Source organism: Gopherus flavomarginatus, chromosome 12, assembly GCF_025201925.1.
Source record: "Gopherus flavomarginatus isolate rGopFla2 chromosome 12, rGopFla2.mat.asm, whole genome shotgun sequence".
In the NCBI taxonomy this organism is placed as follows: domain Eukaryota; kingdom Metazoa; phylum Chordata; order Testudines; family Testudinidae; genus Gopherus; species Gopherus flavomarginatus.
Window position 1 is genome coordinate 41,998,888 of NC_066628.1, and position 19,891 is coordinate 42,018,778.

Sequence of the window (19,891 nt, forward strand, 5' to 3'; positions counted from 1 at the left end):
AAGTGAGCAAAACTCTGCTCACACATGAGCACTGATGTGTAGGGGACAGATGGGCAGGGAGGTCATGGCTAGGCCATAGCTATTTAAGTACACTCCAGTGAACTCTGGTGATGCCGTTTTTAGGATTTCTAGTACTGCTGTTTCCAGTTAGAAGTACTGACTCCTGGACCTTGCTTATATTGACGTTTAGGGAAATCTCTCTCTTGCTGCAGCACTCATGCTAGCAACAGTGAAAGTTCTACTGTGGACGTGCCACTGGCATCCTTACCTTCTAGCATCTAAGAGAATGTCTACGCTGCAGCTGTGAATGAGTCTCCCAGTCCAAGTAGACAGACTCGCACTAGTGGGGCTCGAGCTAGCAAGCTAGAAATAGCAACGTGGATGTTTCAGCTCGGGTGGAAATTTGAGCTCTCAAGCCCATCAAACTCTCTAGGCTTTAGAGCCAGAGCTGGAATGTCCACATTAGCTCAAGCCCTACTACTGCTAGCTCTAGCCCTTCTAGTGCAAGTCTCTTTGTGTGATCTGGGAGTAGGGTGACCAGACAGCAAGTGTGAAAAATCAGGATGGGGGTGTGGGCTAATAGGAGCCTATATAACAAAAAGACCCAAAAATCGGGACTATCCCTATAAAATTGGGACATCTGGTCACCCTATTGGGGAGGCTTGGTCACAGCTATCCGTGTAAACCAATGGTTCTCAACCTGTGGTCCAGTTAGCACAGAGCTGCAGCCCACGTGACATTCTCAGGCCATACTGCTTACTTGCATGCTGCTTGCCTGCCTACTGACTGCAGCAGATGTTCTGTTCCAAATGCCAAATAAAGTGTTTAAACCTTTCTCTTCTGTTCTTATTTTGAGATTAGATTTAAACTTTTGACTTTACTATTTGTTAGGGTTTTTTTTTTTAGTGCTACCCTTCAGTACTCAGTTAGAATATAATTGCTATTTCCGGTATTGCTATGTTGCTATACTTTACATGACAATCATTGTTCAGTTAAGGCATTGTGGACACCTAAGCTACAGAAATGCATGTGCTTGGTATTTTTAGTGATAGCAATGCCCATTGCCACCACATGAGGCCCTCGTGTTTGTTTCTCTATCTGCATTGTCATCGTGTAATTTTGACGGTCAGCTTTGCAGTGAAAAGTTCAGGCCTCCTGGTGCTGAACAGTAGGGTTTCCCCAGCTGTACTTTAAGTAATGACTACTGAAAAGGACACAGCTAGTGAAATCAAAGAGCAATAATTAAATCATGGAAAGTTTCAACATATTTGAAATATTTACTTACAGAAATGTTTACTTCTGTTTATATTTTATATTATTTTATGTATTTTGCCATTATATGTATTCTAAGCAAACACATGGATCTGCATTTCAATTAATATTGAGATTCATTGTTTGAGATTCACTGAGACCCACACTGTGAAAAACCAGGCTACTCACAGATCTGATTAACACTCTGTTCAACCTTCACTTTTGGACTTTCTACTTGAGTACCCAAATTGATGCTTACCCATCTAAAACATGTATTTGGATGCTTAAGTGTCTGATCCTGTAAGCTGCAGAATACTTTCTGACCCGAAATCAGCAAAGCACTTAGTGCATGCTTAACTTTAAGTATGCGTTTAGGTGCTTCCCTGAATACAGATGGACTTAAGCATGTGGTTGAGTGCATTGCTGAATCAATGCACTCAACATGCATCTGACGAAGTGGGTATTCACCCACGAAAGCTCATGCTCCAAAACGTCTGTTAGTCTATAAGGTGCCACAGGATTCTTTGCTGCTTTTGCTGAATCAAGGCCCTTATGAGGTATTGTGCATTGAGGATGCTCAGAACTTCACAAGAGGTGCTCAGTATGTTTTAGGACTGGGCGGGCCCTAACTAACAATTTGAACACTGAAATGTACAATTTGGATGCCAGATTTAAGTGCAGAAGATTGAAAACTAAGCACCCACCCTAGAACTCTATGGCGAGGTCTTCAGTGGGGAAAAAAGGTGTGAGGTATGTTGATGTAAAATGATCTCGAGATAGCTTTTTAAATGTAAAACCCTATTGGAGCCAATGGACACAGGCACTTTGTACCTTGATGTAATTAATCGAGGTCAACCCTCTACTCTTCATCTGGTTTTCACCTTGAAGTAAACACATTGAAGTAAATCTAGGGTGCCTTGTCTTCACTAGGATTTTACATCAAGAAACACATCTTTTTTGCAATGAAGCCATAGTCTAAAAATGCTGCATAGTTTAGGCTTATCAGTTGAGTATTATCAATTCAACATGAGACTCTTGCAATAGGTAGCTACAAAGGGATTATAAAGGAAGGTGTTTCCATATTATAATGAAATCTACGTATCTTTAAAAAAACAAGTCACAACTTGAATGCTCATTAAGCATTTGGTGTGTGTCCATTTTCTTTTGTCAAAGGCAACTAAAGAACAGTCGCTAGCTATTAAACCATTCTTAGCATATGAGCTGTGTATGTATATATTTAAGGACGTCTAAAAATCCATGAGATGTGGCAGCTTTTCCCTTGACCTTTTGGTCTGTTATGCCCTCCAAAGGTTTTTCAGTCAACAAGATCAAAGAGCAATAATTAAACGATGGAAACCTTGATGTTCAGAGAAATGCTGTTGTCTTCAGTCATCGATGTAATTAGTGTTCAGTTGAGCTGGTCATTTATCATAAAGAATATACCAAAAACACCTCATTAATTGCCTCCCTGGCTGAGGGAAGGCTCCAATATTCAGTTATTCTGTATCTGTATATAGAATGTTTGTGTGTAGCACAGAATGACTGAAGATTATCGTTTTCCTATAGATAATATAAGATTAGAGTCTTCCTGTAATATCTTTCCATGAATAAATAAAACATCATAGTTGTGGGTATAGATGCTATAAATGCTTGCCTACAATTAAGTAGTGCCCTGGTGAGTATATGTAATTTGGGAGCACTGAGAATAGCCATCCACATACTTAAATTAATTATTTCCAGAAACAAGTATTTCGCACGCAGATCTCTGTGCTATCGCAACCACCTTTGATCTTTCACTTGCTAAAACTTTTTCCCAGGCTGAGTTTATAAAAGTTATTTTAAGGATTGTTAAAAGTTCATTGTTATGACCTGAAACAGTAAAGTAGTGATCAATCCAAAACTGAAATGTTTTAACCTGTCTTGGCCAATCGTTGACCTGTAGGAGGACGGCAAATCATTCACTTGAGTAAATTCTAGGCTATCATAATACTTGGTTATCCTCTGGGTGCAGGTATAGATAATTGTACTGGTATGTATCAGATGTTAGAAAGAGACATTATAGAATAGAATACCAGTGTTGGAAGGGACCTCAGGAGGTCATCTAGTCCAGCCCCCTGCTCAAAGCAGGGCCAATCCCCAGACACATTCTTGCCCCAGATCCCTAAATGGCCCTCTCAAGGCCCTGGGTTTAGCAGGCCTAAGCAACCCTGGGTTTAGCAGGCCAAAGCTCAAACCAGTGAAGACTTTTTGATTTTTTTGTAAAATATATTTTCAAACCCTTTTCTTCTGGGCACTTAAAAAAATATTTTAACAGTTGAATCATTACATCTGCCCCTTATCACCTTTTGTTCCTTATTCTAACCAAGCTATTTCAAACTCCTGCCATCTGAAGATGTTAATCAGAGGCTGCAGGGCAGAAAAGGAGCTTTTAACAGTACCCGTTGAGCTGTGTAGGGAAATAAGGGCAGCTTTTATTGATTCAAGAATCCCCCTCTTTGCAGTGTGTTACTGCCTTTGTAGAATTGTTTATTGCTCTCATTTTTAAAATCAAGAAGTAAAACAAGTTTTTCTTATTTTTACTGTTGAGAACTTAATAGTTATTTTCTGAGGAAAACCAAGGAATTTTAAAATGTTTACATTGTTAAAACTTGTTCCCAAACTTTTAGTGATAGAACCTTTGATGTATTTTAATGTACATTAGTTATTGGCTAAGAAAGGCCTGACTCCAGTTAAAGTAACAGGTTTCAGAATGGTGGCCGTGTGAGTCTGTATCAGCAGAAAGGATGAGGAGTACTTGTGGCACCTTAGAGACTCCTTATTAATTATGCTAATATCCATATGTCTATATATGTAAAGACGTAGGGATGAGATTAAAGTACAGCGTAGAACTGATAGCCCGGTGGGAGAGGGAGGTAACGTGCCTTTAAGTCGCCATTGTGCCCTTCTGATCCCAATTTGCTTCAAGGACTCCGGAATCTCTCCATGATAATTTAGACAGCCCTTATGGCAATCTGTCCTTTGCTGTCCCACAGCCCTTAATGCTATTTGGAATCTGAGTACTATATGCTGGAACCCTACTCCTGACACTTCCCCTTCTGCATACTGCTCCAGCATACCCAGGGCTTGTGAAGGGAAGGAAGCCATACGGTTATCTTCAACATAATCCTCACCCCTCCCATCAGAAATGTGGCCCTAGGGCCACTTTATGTCATGCTGGCCCTTTTACATGTGTAAAGCGGTTGGAGCCGTAGTGAGGATCTCACCCTAAATAGTTAATGTACATCAACATAGCTCCATGGGGTTCAGTGGAACGGTCATAATTTATACTCGCTGAGGACCTGGGCCAGTATAGTACAATACATAAAAAGTATCTAAAAGGAAACTGCCTCTAGGATTCTGACTTTCAAGCCATACAGTAGCAAAAAACTCTGTGAACTTTGTAAACAGCCCAAAAAGGTCCAGGTGTACATGTATATACAAACATCAACAGTGCTTGTAAGTACAGAAACAAGCACTGCCCTGAAGCTGGCAGACCTGTAATATAATTCTGATTACTGGCAGCCAGATGAACACATCAGCTACTTAAAAGTCCTAATTCTAGTGTTCACTGATCAAATAATTAGCTTTTTAAACTGGGTTAAGATTTACCCAGGCCAACATGGCTATGTTTTACGTTGCTAGGTCTGCTTATTGTCACTCGGGAAGGTGGCTTGGTATAGATTAAGTTGGTTATACAGTCAAACCCATGCTGGTCTGAAAATTGGGCGGGGGATTGCAAGGATGCAGAAACTTACGGGAAAACTTTTTTCCAGTGCCACTAACCAAGGCATAAGGGCCCTTCACGGGGTTTCAGAGCTCAGGCTCCAGCCTGAGCCTGAACATCTGCACAGCAATGTTTAGCCCCACAGTCCGAGCCCTGTGAACCTGACCTGGTACAGCCATGGCTCTGCTGCGGGTTTTTTATTCCAGTTTAGACATACCCTTAATGGCCTGGGACCTACCTGCCTGAGGGACCACATCTTTCGCGGTGATATGTTGCCGCAGTTGAGAAAGCAGAGGCACTTAAGCTGGAGCACCCTCGGTAGATGAGAGGGTTGACAGCTTGTTCTCTATAACTGCCCTCAGTTCTGGAATTTTGTCCAAAATGGACCAGATTTGGCATGCTGCAAAGCTCTTGTCTTTTCCTGGGCAAGGTGGTGGTGCTTTGAAGATTGGGACCTGTGTGCCTGAGATTTGGGAGCTGGGACATGATTTATTTTTCCCCTGTCTTCCAGGAAGTTGTTGGGTTTATTTTTGTTTTCTTTAGTGTTTGTGTTTTTAATGCATGACAAAAAAGACTAAAGACGTGTATAGATGCTTTTTTGTATATGATTTGTATAAAGCCAAATAAATAAACAAACGTACTTGAATATTATCTGCCAGCTTTTTATTGAATCACATTTGTAGTTAGATTAGAGGAACATCTTCCTTTTACAAGGAAGAGTGTTCACTGTTAGTTATACTGTTTTTGGAAGCTGGAGTACTAAACAGATTAATTCAGCTGTCAAAGAGGAAGATTTTATCTAAGGAAGAAATAGAACGTGGTTCACAATGTTGTCAGGCCACTTCACCTTGGCAACTACAATATCAGAACCCTACATGCTCCCTCTTCACCATGCACCTCATTAATTGGTCAGCATAGCTTGTTACCAGAAACTGATGTTACCATGCTAGAATCAAAATGTAAAAACTTGCCAGCTGTGAATATGCAAACAGTGAACAGAATACAGTATATACAAAAAGACATTGGACCAAATTCTATGCCCTGCTACTTCCTCTTTGCACTGCTGTGATGGCACAAAGGGGTTGGAAATTGCCAAGTCTTCCCTGAAAGAAATCTCCCAGGCATTGGGGAGACACCAGCAGCTGTAGAGTCAGATGTAGATTCTCCCTTCCTTCACAAAACCAGCTCAGGAGCCAGGAGAAGGGGTGACTAGAGCAAACTGCTCTCCAGTTATCCCCATCATTGGGGACCACTGCCAGAAGCACCGGTTAAAGCAGCTCCAAAGATGCTCTAATCTGCACTGTGGTGGATATAGAATTGGGAAGATAGTGGCACTGCAAAGTAAAAGGATTTGGGGCACTGTATTGTCAAAAGGTGCTATCTGCACATATTGCTTTGCACGATTTAGGCCTCACAGAGCAAATACAATCCCCATTGCATGTAGTAGAATAGGGTTTTTGCTAGGTGAACCTTTAAGGTACTGAGCTAAGCATCGTAGATAAATGTTTCTTTGAAGAATTTTTACCTGGATGTCTTAATTTAAAAAGCAGGGAAAGTATTCTAGTGGTTCCGACCTTTAATAAGGGTGTTCAGTAAATGCATATAAATTGGGAATCTTTTCCAGATTAATAAGAAGCTAAGGAGAACTATGGGTTGTTGCTTTGGTTCAGGTGAACCACAAAATACAGTTTATATCTTTCGTTTTGATCAGCAACTTACTTGGTCTAAAGCTGACACTTTGAAGGATATACTGACTAACCTGGGAGTTTTAAAATGTAAGGGAGCAGATTAACTGATGTAGATAACGGTGTGTTAAACTAATTAGAAACTTGTCTCTGATAAAACTGTATATTTCTTTCTTTCTCTGGGAATGTCTGTTTTGTTATGAAACTTAGAAGGAAGTTAAAATTTTTAAGTTTTAACGGCATTGGTATAGCACGGTGAATGCCATTTGTTTGTTTTTGTTTTTTAATTCTACTGACAGCTGTATAAAGAATTTGAGGAAGAGCATTGCAATATCTTCAGTAAATTTCATTACATTAAGCTCCACTATACCAGTGATGCTGTGTGTGTATATATATATATATATATATACCATTTGATACATATTTTTGTAGGAGGAAGTTCTTCAAGAAGAATTTTCAGAGGAATTAGAGCACAGCTCTTGTTGACTTTCAATGGGAATTTCATCCCAAAGCCCTTTGCCGACTGATCCACAGATTAATATTCTCATAGAAGTCAATGAGAAAACTCCAGCAGAAATAGAACTCAAATCTTGTACTGTATAATATATTGGAATCTATTTACTCACCACTGTGGTGGGAAGGATCGTGGCTGATGAATAGCGGACAGCAACACAGCACAGCGGTTTAGGATTGGAAGTGAAGAAAACTATTGAATCCACTTGAAAAGTCATAGAAACTTTTTGATGGAATACTATTATTGCCATGAACAGGACACCAAGGTTTACACACCTATTTTGCACCAGATTTAGCCACAAAACTAGATATAGATTTACAATCTCCTCTGTCTCTCTGATTGATCCCTTTTGTTATATCTGTATTTTTGTAAAGCTGGTTTACTTTAAATGAAGAGCTAATGTATATATTTAGCTAGGCAATTTTTGTTCTGAATATGATTCACTGAACTGCCTATTTCATTACACATGCTGCACAAAATGCTCAGGTTTAATTAGGAGCAGCCCACAACAGCATGAAATTCTTCATTGCATATGAAGGCTTGATTCAGTAGCAGACTACATCTGTGGCCACTGATCTGTGAAGTGAACATCAGACAACCACAGAGTTAATCCTAATTCCTTAAGGGAAATTTTAAAGGATTCACTCGTTGGAAGCCTCAAAATACCACATTGGATGTTTCATTTTTTGTTTACAGCACAAAAACTGTGATTCTGCCAACTTGATTGAGAATGGGGGACTGAGGGTCTGATCCAGCTCCCACGGAACTCAGTGGAAAGTCCTGGATCTGGCCCTGAAAAGGGACTCCTTTGAGAGAGCTTTGACTTTGAATGGAGCCTTCATTTATTGTCTCACCAGTTTGTTCCTGGCCTCAGCCAGAAAGGTAGACACAGAGCCTGATTCTTTTCTCACTGACCATGGTTTTCATGTTGGTGTAACTCCATTCACTTCAGTGTAACTGCTGATTTTCACCAATATAAGAAGAGAAGCTGGTTTGTGGTTCTATGGGGTGGTGGCGAATATAGAAAAAAATGTTTAAATTACTTAGGGGCCACATTAATGTATAATTTGTAAATTAGGGCACAATCCTTCAAACAGATAATCATGTGAGTATGAAAGTAGTCCCATTCAAGTCTGAAAGACTACTTGCATGAGTAAAGATTTGCAGGATCAGGCCCTTAATTTAACAATACTCAATTTACAAATTAACAGACGTTAATGTGAATTAATATTCAGTGACAAACTTAACTGAGAATCTCCACACTTCTCTGTGTTCAAGTTTTGTAACTGTTACATTCTTTCACAGCTGTTTTTGTAAGCAGGGAATAATTTATCTACCTTGATTTTAAAAAGTTCACAAATGTTTATTTGGAAAAATACCATAAAATTTCCCCTGCCTTCCCCTATGTCTACTTTCCTCTTTTTTTCCATGGCTCCTATATAGAAAGCTCTCCTTAAATAATACAGGAGTAAAGAGTTGAATACAAGAACTGGAAGGAAACAACAAGCAATACATTTTTAAAGGAATTTAATTTTTCCAGGACACCAAGGTTAATAATTCGTACAAAAAAATACTGTGGAAACTGTGGGCTGATTCACTGGATTCAGGCAATAATAAGAAAGCCAGATACCTATAATTAATTGGAGGCTTTCCCCTGGTGTGGAGATGGTAGGCTTCATTATGAATGTCAGATACGCTGGTGTTAAATCACTTTCACCTCCATTGGATTTATATCAGTGTACTAGAACTCAGAACCTGATTTGGTGGTCATGATTTCTTTAGATTTTGTTGGTCTCATTTGCTGTAGAAACTGACAATTATTTTTTGTTGAATACAGTCCATTAAAATGTTAAATGTCAAGGAAAGGGCTGTCTTACTTTACTGTTGTTAAAATTCTCACTTTTTAAAAAAAAAAAAAACCCTTTTCCCCTTATTTTCACACCACAAATTTTAGAAAGAAAAAAATGGAACTCTCTAATCATCAGTCCCAAAATTTAAGTCCTATGCCAAAAGCAATATTTTACCTAAATCAGAGAATTGTTCACTTTGTTTGTATTTTATAGGAAGCCAAGGCAGCAGTGGAAGAGGCAAGAGCCCTGCGAAGTAGGATTCATCTTGCAGAAGCTGCACAGAGGCAGGCTCGTGGAATGGAGATGGATTATGAAGAAATAATCCGCCTATTAGAGGCTGAAATTACAGAGCTGAAGGCTCAGCTCACTGGTCGTTCTGGCCAAAATAAAGTAAGCGGAACAGTCATCTCTCATAGTTACCATGGTTTCCTTGCTGTTGTCATGTATCCTGTTTTCATTTTCTTTTCATCTGCTCTTCTAAAGTAGGTCACTGTTTTGTCTTGTATTATTCAATAACTGGAATGATGCGTAGTGAAGGGGGCAATGTAAAGGCTATGAGCCTTCCTTTATCTAGATATCTTTAGGTTGGAAAAACAAGAGCCAGAAGCTTATTTGGGTCATTGGTCAATATGGCACATCTCAAGCCTTAAAGTGTAAAACACTGAATGTTTTGGTTTTCTGTTTTGTTTTAAAATTTACTAGTATATGTCATAAAAATTGATGCAAAGAAAAATCATTTTTGTGCTTGATTAGAGCTTTCAAGGGAGTGTGAGAGATTGAAAGATATTTTAGATTCCTAAGCAAATTCACACGTTCAGTTTCAGCTTTTGCCTGGTTTCTGTTTTAAATCAGTGCAGATGTATCTTCAGTAAGTGTGTTTGTTGTTTACACTTGGCATATTGTTAGTATTTCTAACCTGTTTCTCAGTGATGCACAAATAATAAAATAAAATTCAGGACTATTCTTGAATACATTCAAATTTACTCAAGTTAATTATTTGAAAGACACAAACAACATTAGTGTGACCTAAATCTGATTATTTTTTTAAATGAAAAGGGTTGTAAAAATGAGCCTCACACTCGAGGCCACCATATTATCCCCAATGATTTGTGGAGACCGATTTAGAATAAAACAGTTTGGGACAATTTTTAATGAACCTCCATAACTGGGAATCCATTTTTCATGCTGACATATATTGTGCATTGTTTCTTTATACTTGTCTATATCCATCTCTTCTCTCTTTTCTTGAACTTATATTGTAAGCTCTTTGGGACAGAGGCTTCCTTTTTGTTCTGTTTGTTCATTCAGCTCCTAGAACAGTGGTGTCCTGGACCATGAGTAGGGCTCTTAGGCTTTACAATAATACAGATTAAAAAACAGGAACAATAATAATTGGAATTTGTGTGTGTGTGTGTGTGTGTGTGTGTAGTTACCTAGCTTACCCATGAAAAATGGATATGCCCAATAATTTAAAATAAGGGTGGCCTGCTGAAATTTTCAGTGTGAAAATTAGTTCAATATTAAAAAAGCAAAACCTGTGTTTCGAGAGCTGTAAAATGCATGGACCTAATACTTCACTGCCTTGTGCACTCTGTGTGTGATCACTTAGGCCCAGATTTTCAAAAGAGCGCAGCTCCCATTTAAGCACAAAATCAGAGCCCAGATTTTTAGTTGCGCTCAGCACATTGATGCATGTTGGGTGCTAAACTTTCTTGAAAATCTGGTCACAGACATGAATGCTTGAAAATCTGGACCTGAGTGCTTTCAAAAATCTGACCTGGGACCTGATCCTCACCCATCTTGTTTAGTCGTAACACTCCCATTGACTGCAACAGGTGCAGGATTAAACCCTTGTACTTGTGCAAAGTTGGAAGCTCTTCAGGGCTAGGACTGTCTACTAGTCTGTGTTGGTACAGTACCTAGCACAATTAAGACTCATTCTTGGCTGGTCCTTAGGCATTACCATAATAAACCTGATCGAGTTAAAAAAATAAGTTGGTGTAAAATGTTACTATTCCAGTTTGGTTGCCTTTTACTCCCACTTTGTGTGAGTGGTTGTACGGCAGCAAGGCAGTAGAGAATAAGGCCTCTTAAGTAGCATACTTTGAAGTGCTCTTCTAAATTTAATTTATGCAACTGGTAGTGTAAGCAAGAGATATTGATCAGTTCACCTTGTTTCTTTAGGTACAGTACATGAAGAAGAGGTTTGCTCCACTTAGCCTATTGATAACATCTGTAAGCCAGGGAATCCAAAACTGTATTTAGTAAAGCACCAACAGTTAGCTGTATTTTAATAAAATCCTCCCTAAGTAGGCTTAGCATCTCCTTTTCCAGTAGTGAGCAGTGTGATATACATTACAGAAAAGAAACTTTCTAATCAAGCAGATTTTCTGATAGTCAGAATAATGGGGATTCTGCCACATAAAACTGTGTGTGTGTGTTTGTTTTTAATAAAGATATAGTTATTAGTAACAGCACTTTTTAGTAGTTGCATATCTTATAGTAGGTTGTATTCAGGTGATGGGCTTCAAGAGAAGTGCACCTACAGTAATGTCAACCTTTGTCTTTGTAGAGATTGGCATTTTCTTTCCCTTTTACTGGGAGGTATTTTTCGCCTAATCCTCTGCCTAGCACACAGATCAAGTAAACAAATGTGCCCATGTATACACAGTGGCCTCCATCTTGTCCAACACCACCAGAGACTGAACATTTTAGAGCTAAAGAGCCAGCCTCTGTTGATGGGGCTGTACCAGACTCTTATCCTCTGTGGATCAGGCACAAAGGGGGATATGTAACAAATACTGAACGATGGGTTACACATACGCATGTAGAAAAATCTGCGTGGTTTAACTCTGTTCAAGGCCTGCCACAGAGTTACTAGTTGCTTTGGTGAGATCCTAATGTAGTAATTAAACATTGAACAAAAAACAGTCTAATTCAGAGTTTTAAAATAATTCAAAAAAGGAATGGAGACCTGGGCTTCCCACCATGATCAAATCAGCACTGTGCACTGCTGGGGGAATCCAGCTTCAGGCTGATGCCCTTTCTAAAAGAACAAAAAAAAAAAGTTGTAACAAGAGAAATGGTGGCTGCAGTCTGTTGACAGCACCTCGATCGCAGCAGGAGCCTGATTGCCAATATGCATGTCCCATGAACAACTGAACCAGATGAAGGGTATGGCTACACTTGCAGCTGTACAGCGCTGCCATGGGAGCACTTCCGCGGCAGCGCTTTGAAGTGCGAGTGTGGTTGCAGCGCCGTGCTGGGAGAGAGCTCTCCCAGCGCTGCACGTACTCCACCTCCCTGTGGGGATTAGCTTGCAGTGCTGGGAGCCGCGCTCCCAGCGCTGGGGCACTGTTTACACTGGCACTTTACAGCGCTGTAAGTTGCTGCACTCGGGGTGTTTTTTCACACCCCTGAGCGAGAAAGTTGCAGCGCTGTAAAGCGCCAGTGTAGCCAAGGCTGCATTCTAAAACTTCTGATTCAGCTGTTTCACTCTCAATTCTAAAGTTAAAAGGCCTGGTAGAAAACTGAGTGTGGGCTTGTCTACATGAACAATTAGTTCACACCAAGCTGGGGTGTGAATCTAACCTGCTGCAGACCAACTATCCTTGTGCACCCTGCTGACATGTTAATAGTTTGTTAGAACCCTTCCTTACAGAGCTTCGAGGACTAGATCAAACAGTTAACACACATCAGCAGGGAGTTGGTCAACACCAAGCCAGTGTCGGGTACAGTCACACCTCAGTTTGCTGTGAACTAATTGTTCATATAGATAAGCCCTCAGTTACTTGGACATGGAGGAGATAAAGAGTGCTAGGCTAGGGATGCAAGGAAAGCATTGCTGAGACGACATTTTAAAATCTACAGTCTCTTTCAAGTTCTGAATTCAGATTTTATTTTAAACGTGCATTTTTAAGGTAATATTAGGGCCTTCACGATCCTTTTGGTAAAACAGTCTTTGCTTCCTCTTTCCTTAAAATTTGGAGAGAGAACCCCCATCACCTTCACTGTTCACTCAAAAAGTTTGAAAAATAACAAATAGGATAAATAAAATTAAGTCTTGAAATGAATTAGATAGCATTAACTGAATTTCTTCCACAGGATAGTGTTCAAGATTTAAGAAAGAGAATTACTGTGCTTGACTGCCAGCTGCGGAAATCAGAATCGGCTAGGAAAACCTTTGAGGTGGCCACTGCAAAACTACTGCAGTTTATAGAGGTAACTTTTTTGCGCTGTTGTTCCCAGCAGCGTTTTATTTGGGAAAAGATGTGTGTTGTTTAATCTAAGGAAATAGGATAAATTAAGCATGAATGTGTAAAACTGTAGTTTGAAAAAAAACATTCACAGCTTATACAACCTGCTGAAATAAGGGTTAAGGCAGAATTTCATGTAGGGATTTTTGAGTCCTTCGATTGTTGCTGTGTGCCTAATTGTAACAAGCATTCTTTTTTTGTGCATTAAAACCTATGATCTTAGCATTTAGAGGTCGTTTCTTTATCTGGAAATGGTAAAATAATGCCCATTTGCAAAATTAAGAGGCAGATATACATCAGTAATCAGAGGTTATGTTTAAAACATGTTACAAAACCAGAATTTTAGCTTACTGTATGCTTAATCCAACTCAGCCTGTTCTGCACCATTTTATACTGAGCCAGTTAGTCAGTGTTCTATGTCACTTTATACTGGCTGAGGATATGGTCTACTCAGATATTTATTTCACATAGTAGAAAGGTTTATAACATGGACGTATAGATCATAAACACACAACACGGATGTGTTTTAATTAATTTTGTCCAATTCGTGTTTGCCTCCCCCATATGATGGACCTGAGTTGCCCCTTGCTGTGAAAATAGGGTGATTTTGTATGTTATAATTTGCAGGCAGCTTAAAATTGTTGTTGCTCCTTCCCCCTATGCTGACTGCCAATATAAGAAAATCTCCCAGACTTGTTTTTGAATGTCACATATGGGGGAAAGGTGTTGCAGGCTTATACAAAAGAGTTCCTTGGGGGAGAGGGGGAGAAATTATGTCATTTGAAGTGTTATCTTTTATATCTCAGCCATATACCTTATTTGCCTCTACAATTTTACTTCCATGGAGACTGAGAAATTTCTCATGTTATAATCCTTACATTATGGGCTGCCCATAGGAAAACATTTGATTTAGCAAACTAGCCTTTTGGCGAGATCTGTGGCTAGGGATATAGAGTAAAATCCATATGAAAAATGTCCTACAATATATTGTTCATATTTGCATAAATGTGGCTGAGGTGCTTTGGGTTGATAGAATATTGTCCACATGAAAAATCATTTAGGGTCCGTTAGAAGAAAACTGAGACCCCAGCTCATTCCCTCTGGCTAGGAATACCAAAGTTTTCAGGGAGACAGAAGATCTTTAAGTAGATGACAAAGCAACAAAAATAGTATGTGAAGCTTATAAAACATTAACTATTCATTTCTTTGATTGTTTGCCAACAGGTTGTGCACGAAGTACTAGCAGACAACTCCATTCCCTTGTCAAATTTAAGGTAAGAAAACCTAAACTTAACTTGTTTTATTGAAGGTAATGCAGTGAAATGATATGAAATATATCAATACATGTTGTTATTGAAAACCTTTGTGACAGGGTTAGAAGCTACAAACAGCTCATCCTAAGTCTTAGCTGTTTTCTTTCTATGCTCCCATGCATTTCTGAATGCCACTTTTATGAACAGTGGAAATAAAACCACGACACTGGTTTCAGGGCTGCAAATTTCATTAACAATTTGAAGATAAAGCAGTTAACCAGCACAGACCCAGCACACCTATGGGCATCTCCACATTTCTATCAACCAAAGACACTTTATCCCTTGCCACAGCTTTCCACCTTATTCTTTCCCCATGCAAAGAGTAAGACTCTTTGGTAGAGACTGCCTCTTGCCTATGTCCAGTAATAAGAAGCATCACCGCTGTTAGTACCACCAACATCTATCTAGTTCTGATTCTTCTGAGAGTTTAGATTTTTGTTAGGAAGACTTTCAAGGTTACCTCCTGCACCATTTATGTGGTGAATGACCCTGCCAACAAAGGTGGAATAAAAGAAAAATGTGCATATTCACATATGTCAGAACATCATCAAACCACCCCCAACAGGGCTATAGAGAAAACGCTTGGCCCACTGCATCAAGCAGCTTACAAATGAGATACTCAGCTCCCTTCCACGTAATGCCTGAAATAAGGGAGAGGGAGTAGCCTCTTGCCGCTGGCTAGGGCTGTCTGCCAGAGGGAAAAATTCCTTCCTGACCCTAAATATGGTAAGTGGTATAACCTTGTGTACCATGAGGATTGTACTAGCAAACTCCAGTAGCACCACCTGCTTTTGTTACAAAGCAAGAAGCATTCAAGCCTGTAATCAGAGAAACCATATTTATCTAAACTGTATGAAAGTGAACAGAATTACTTTAATTAAAAAATGCTGCAGCTCAGATGTATTCAACAGGATTTAGAGCAGCCTTTGGCCTCTTAAAACACCAATATAATTCTGTCCTGTCTCACTAAGCAGGTTTCTCCATGTTCATGTTCAAGAATAAATGCTAAATAGGACCCTATCTGGAAAACCTTATTCATGCAAAATTCCTAGTAAAATCAAATCTGTTTAACTGAAATTATCAGGGGTCTTGTCTCACTGACAGTTTCAGGATCAAGCTCTCAGGCTGTAATGGATGCCTATTAAGTAGCAGACAAATTCTACCCTTACGTATTTACGCACTAATCCCAGTCAGGTCAATGGGAATTGTATTTGACTGACAGAGATAGCAACATTTCATTCTTTACAAAGTTGATATACCCTGTTTTCATAGGAGATTCTGAGTACAGAAGCCAGTATGATCTTTGGGTAAGTGTAACACACTGCTGGGGATATCCAGAGCTGTGAGCCACTCTTAACTCTGCCACAGCTAGAGTGAGCTTTGCTAGAGATTAGACTGCGTGTCAGCTCCCTACCATACCACTGTCTTCCTCACCAGTCAAAATCCTCAAGGCTCCACTGGTCCAAACCTTGCCTCGTTGATAACAATCAGTGAACTCAAGCTTCCGAGCTCTTCGGAGATGTTTCTCTCCAACGCACAGCCCCTACCACTATGCATTCACAGAAGATATTAAGTTTGCTGCTCTTTTAAGGAGACAGTACATTACAGCTTATTAACTTAACTGGGTAAACATACCCTTCCCTTCAAACACAGCGCTGAGACATTTTATAGTGAAAATAAAACAAATGTATTAACAAAAGGGCACAAGTTAAGTGATACCACACAAAAGGGATAAAGGTAGACATGGCTACGAGCAAATAAAAGTCAAAACATGCATCTAAATGACTAAAACTTAATCTAGTAAAATACAGTCTTTGTTAAAGATGATTTCTCTGACCTAGGTCTCCTTTCCAACTTTTACTGGTCAGGATCCATCGCAAGATCACATTGCTTAGTTTCTTTGTCTCCTAAGGTGAAGCATAACATAAAGGTGCTTTACTCTCACTTTTATAGTTCAATAAACCTTTGAAACATATTCTTCTGAAGAGTGCACCACCAGATAAAGTTCATGTCAAGTAAAGGAGTCATGGGTCTGGAAGATGAGACTCCAACTGGTGATTGCTACAATGCAAGTTGATCTGTTCCTGCAACCTCTGATATTCAAATGAATAACCCATTGATTATGATTGCACCTGGATGGATGCTTCAGCCTTTCCTTTGTCTGGGAAAAACCTGTGTACCAAGTCCCCATTTGTCTGATTTGAAAACAGTTTAGTCCCATATTTCCAGCACAACTGTGTGGTCCTTTGGGGTTTAGCGTACATACACAATGCAAGAATATTAACAGTCAGTGTGTTATTAGTTTTCCAATAATACCTGACCCTACAGCTGTTAGATATAGATTATGACATTAGTGAGTTGGAGTACGCTGGACTGTTCTGCACTGCTAGATACTGGGGAGCTCCTTGCCCTCTGACACTGGGATGCTGTTAGGGTCACAGTAAGTCTCCTGAATTTGGTAGCATAATTCTTTTTTTTTTTTTTTTTTTTTTTTTTTTTTTGTTACTGGAATGAGACTAAAATCAACCAAGAGATGTGTTCAACAAGGTGAAAGGATGCTTGTTTTATTTTATTAAAAGGAACATTTTCCCTTGTAATCTTATAGACAATTGATCTGTTTGCTGTGTATTCCTTCCAGTGACCGAAGAGGCACATTATCTACCAAAACACTCCTGGCACGACTGGGGAGGAATGGACGTACTGTCACAGCAACCCTTGCAGCAGAAGCCAAAGATCTTACTCAATCTGTCCATGCCATTCTGGAAGTAGATTGTGAGTGTATATATATATGTGTGTATATATATATGTGTGTGTATATATATATATATATATATATATATATATATATATATATATATATATATATATATATATATATATATATATTCTACCCGCCACCCCTGCACACCCTTTCTCCCTTTCACCTTTTGACTGGCAATTCAGAGTGGAATATTTCAGCAGTTATCAACTGAAAAATAAATCTAATTAGTCATTACCGTAGGTTCATCAGAAGAAAGCACATTCGAGCATAACAGCCACTAGGAAAATACTCGATGTAGTTCAGATAGTCGTAGCATTTACACTTAGTATAGAATCATGAGCTGGAAGGGTGATTTAGGTTTGATTTATGAGATTTATTATCAGCCCTTATCAAGGCACTTTTATTAATGTACCAAACCTATATTTCATAATGGCAACTAACCTACACTACGGGTATGGTTCCAGGAAAAAACTAATTACACCTCTACCCCAGTATAACGCAACCTGATATAACACAAATTTGGGTATAACGTGGTAAAGCAGTGCTGCCGGGGGGGCCTGCACACTCCGGCGGATCAAAGCAAGTTCGATATAACGTGGTTTCACCTATAACGCAGTAAGATTTTTTGGCTCCCGAGGACAGCGTTGTATCGGGGTAGAGGTGTATAATACTGACAGTCAGGTGGTAGGAAGAAAAAGGGACCTTTTACCAAGCAGGTCTCAGAGACAGACTCCTACAGCCTGCTTCTTATTCTAGTCCGGAAAGAAAGACAATTCACAGAGTCCAGCCTGTGAACAATGTAAGCATATTGGTCCTGATTTTTCTATCAACTGCACTGATACAAATTGATATCCATAATCATCAAAAGAGTTATACTGGTGTGACGCTGAAGTGAAAGGAGAATCAGATCGAATGTAAAGATAAAAGAAAAAATTACAATCCATCAGAAAGCTCTGTTTTTTCTTTGACCAAAATGAGATTTGGATTTTTTTTTCAGATCATTATATCATTTTGTAGTTGGAATGATCTGTCTCTTCAGAATGGACTAGAAAGAATTTTATGGATTAAGAAGTGAGCATTGGCCAATATTACATTACAACTGTCTGAAAGAAAAGCCTGTCAGCCAACTGTTTTACAAATGCTATAATCAGTTAACACAACAGCTGGTTAATTGGTCATTTCACAAGAAGAGTTCATATACTAATGCAATCCTTCTGGAGTCTTTTCATTAACATTATACCAGGATGTTTAATATTTCAGTTTACAATTAACTGTCATGATTCAAGGAACCCAGAACTGTAAGTGAATGCAGAGTTCAGGTAGCAGAGACAAGGTATTTGATGGCAGAGGACAGAGCTGACTGTATCACTCCTTCCCAATTATAATTTATGAAGAAGTCATCAAGGAGTCTACAGTCCTGTTTCCCATTTACACTTAAGGTCCCTTTACACTTCTCTGGTACTGCAAAAGTCGTCTTCAGCAACAGCATGATATAATTAGATGAAAATATTATTCAGATCAGTAGCCAAGGAGCACATAGCACAGCTCAAAGGAGCAAAAATAGTTTGAAGCATGGTTATTTTTCTCAGAGTCTCTTCTCTCCCCCATACGCTTTGCACCAGGAGCAGAGAGAGGATGGCACTGATGCCAGTTCTGTGAACTGATACCACTTAAAGGTTTCCCTGAGCTGAGAGAGTCATCAGGGGCTGGTTAAGTCAGCTTTATGGCTACTTTTTAATCATCAGAGCAGCACAGAGCCCCTGGAGTAGAGGCCGGGGTCTGGCCCAGATTGGGGAGTCAGGAATCTTCTGCATAGTAATCCCAGCTCTGCTGCTGATTTGCTGTGAGACTTCTGCCTCATTTCCCCCTTTTCTAAAAGGAGACTAATGCCTGCCTTACATGTGGGTCCTCCCAAGGATTAACTAGTTGTTTGTACAGGACTTAGAACTTGTACAGGACTTTGAAGTGTGATATGAGTAAAATTTTTGAAAGTGCCTAAGGGCCAGTTTTAGACACCTAGTGGGATTTTCAAAACCACCTGGGTGCTTATCTTCCATTGATTTCAGTGAGATTTCACTTCAGCTCTCACTTGTAAATCTTTGCACAAAGAAGGTTATGCAGTTGGAGGCTAGGAGGTCTGATCCTGAAATGTTTTTATGAATGTGAGTTGGCGCACTGATGACAGTAGACCTACTCACATGAGTAGGGGCTGCAAGTCCAGGGCCTGATAGAAAATTATCACATTTCTACTCTGTTAAACTGATTTGGAGAATTTTTAGTGCTGTTTGTGTTATTATATCCACTCTTCTGTTTATTTCACTGTCTAGAGTACCTATCCTGAGCAGTACTGAGCACTCTCCATTCTGGCTGCTCAGGAGGTGCTCAGTATCTCATAGGACGGGGGCATAGATAATTATATCTTCAGAGCAAGAAGCTATTTTCTGCCTTTAAAATTAGCAGTGTTTTTCCTTTCCTGGTGCACTCATAATAGTAATTAT

The 19,891-nt window shown here is 39.5% G+C and overlaps 1 protein-coding gene across 10 annotated transcripts in view; it reads left to right on the forward strand.

Moving 5' to 3' along the window:
• The window catches only part of STXBP4 (syntaxin binding protein 4), a 134,444-nt gene that overhangs the window by 55,210 nt on the left and 59,343 nt on the right, over positions 1-19,891 (forward strand). For all 10 annotated transcript variants that reach the window (XR_007768873.1, XM_050920106.1, XM_050920105.1 and 7 more), the window contains 4 exons: positions 9,277-9,453; positions 13,168-13,284; positions 14,544-14,593; positions 17,271-17,404. Coding sequence is in view for 9 of the 10 variants with exons in the window: in XM_050920106.1 (XP_050776063.1) it covers positions 9,277-9,453; positions 13,168-13,284; positions 14,544-14,593; positions 17,271-17,404 (478 nt within the window). In the remaining variant the exon portion in view is untranslated. The remainder of the gene's footprint in view (positions 1-9,276; positions 9,454-13,167; positions 13,285-14,543; positions 14,594-17,270; positions 17,405-19,891) is intronic.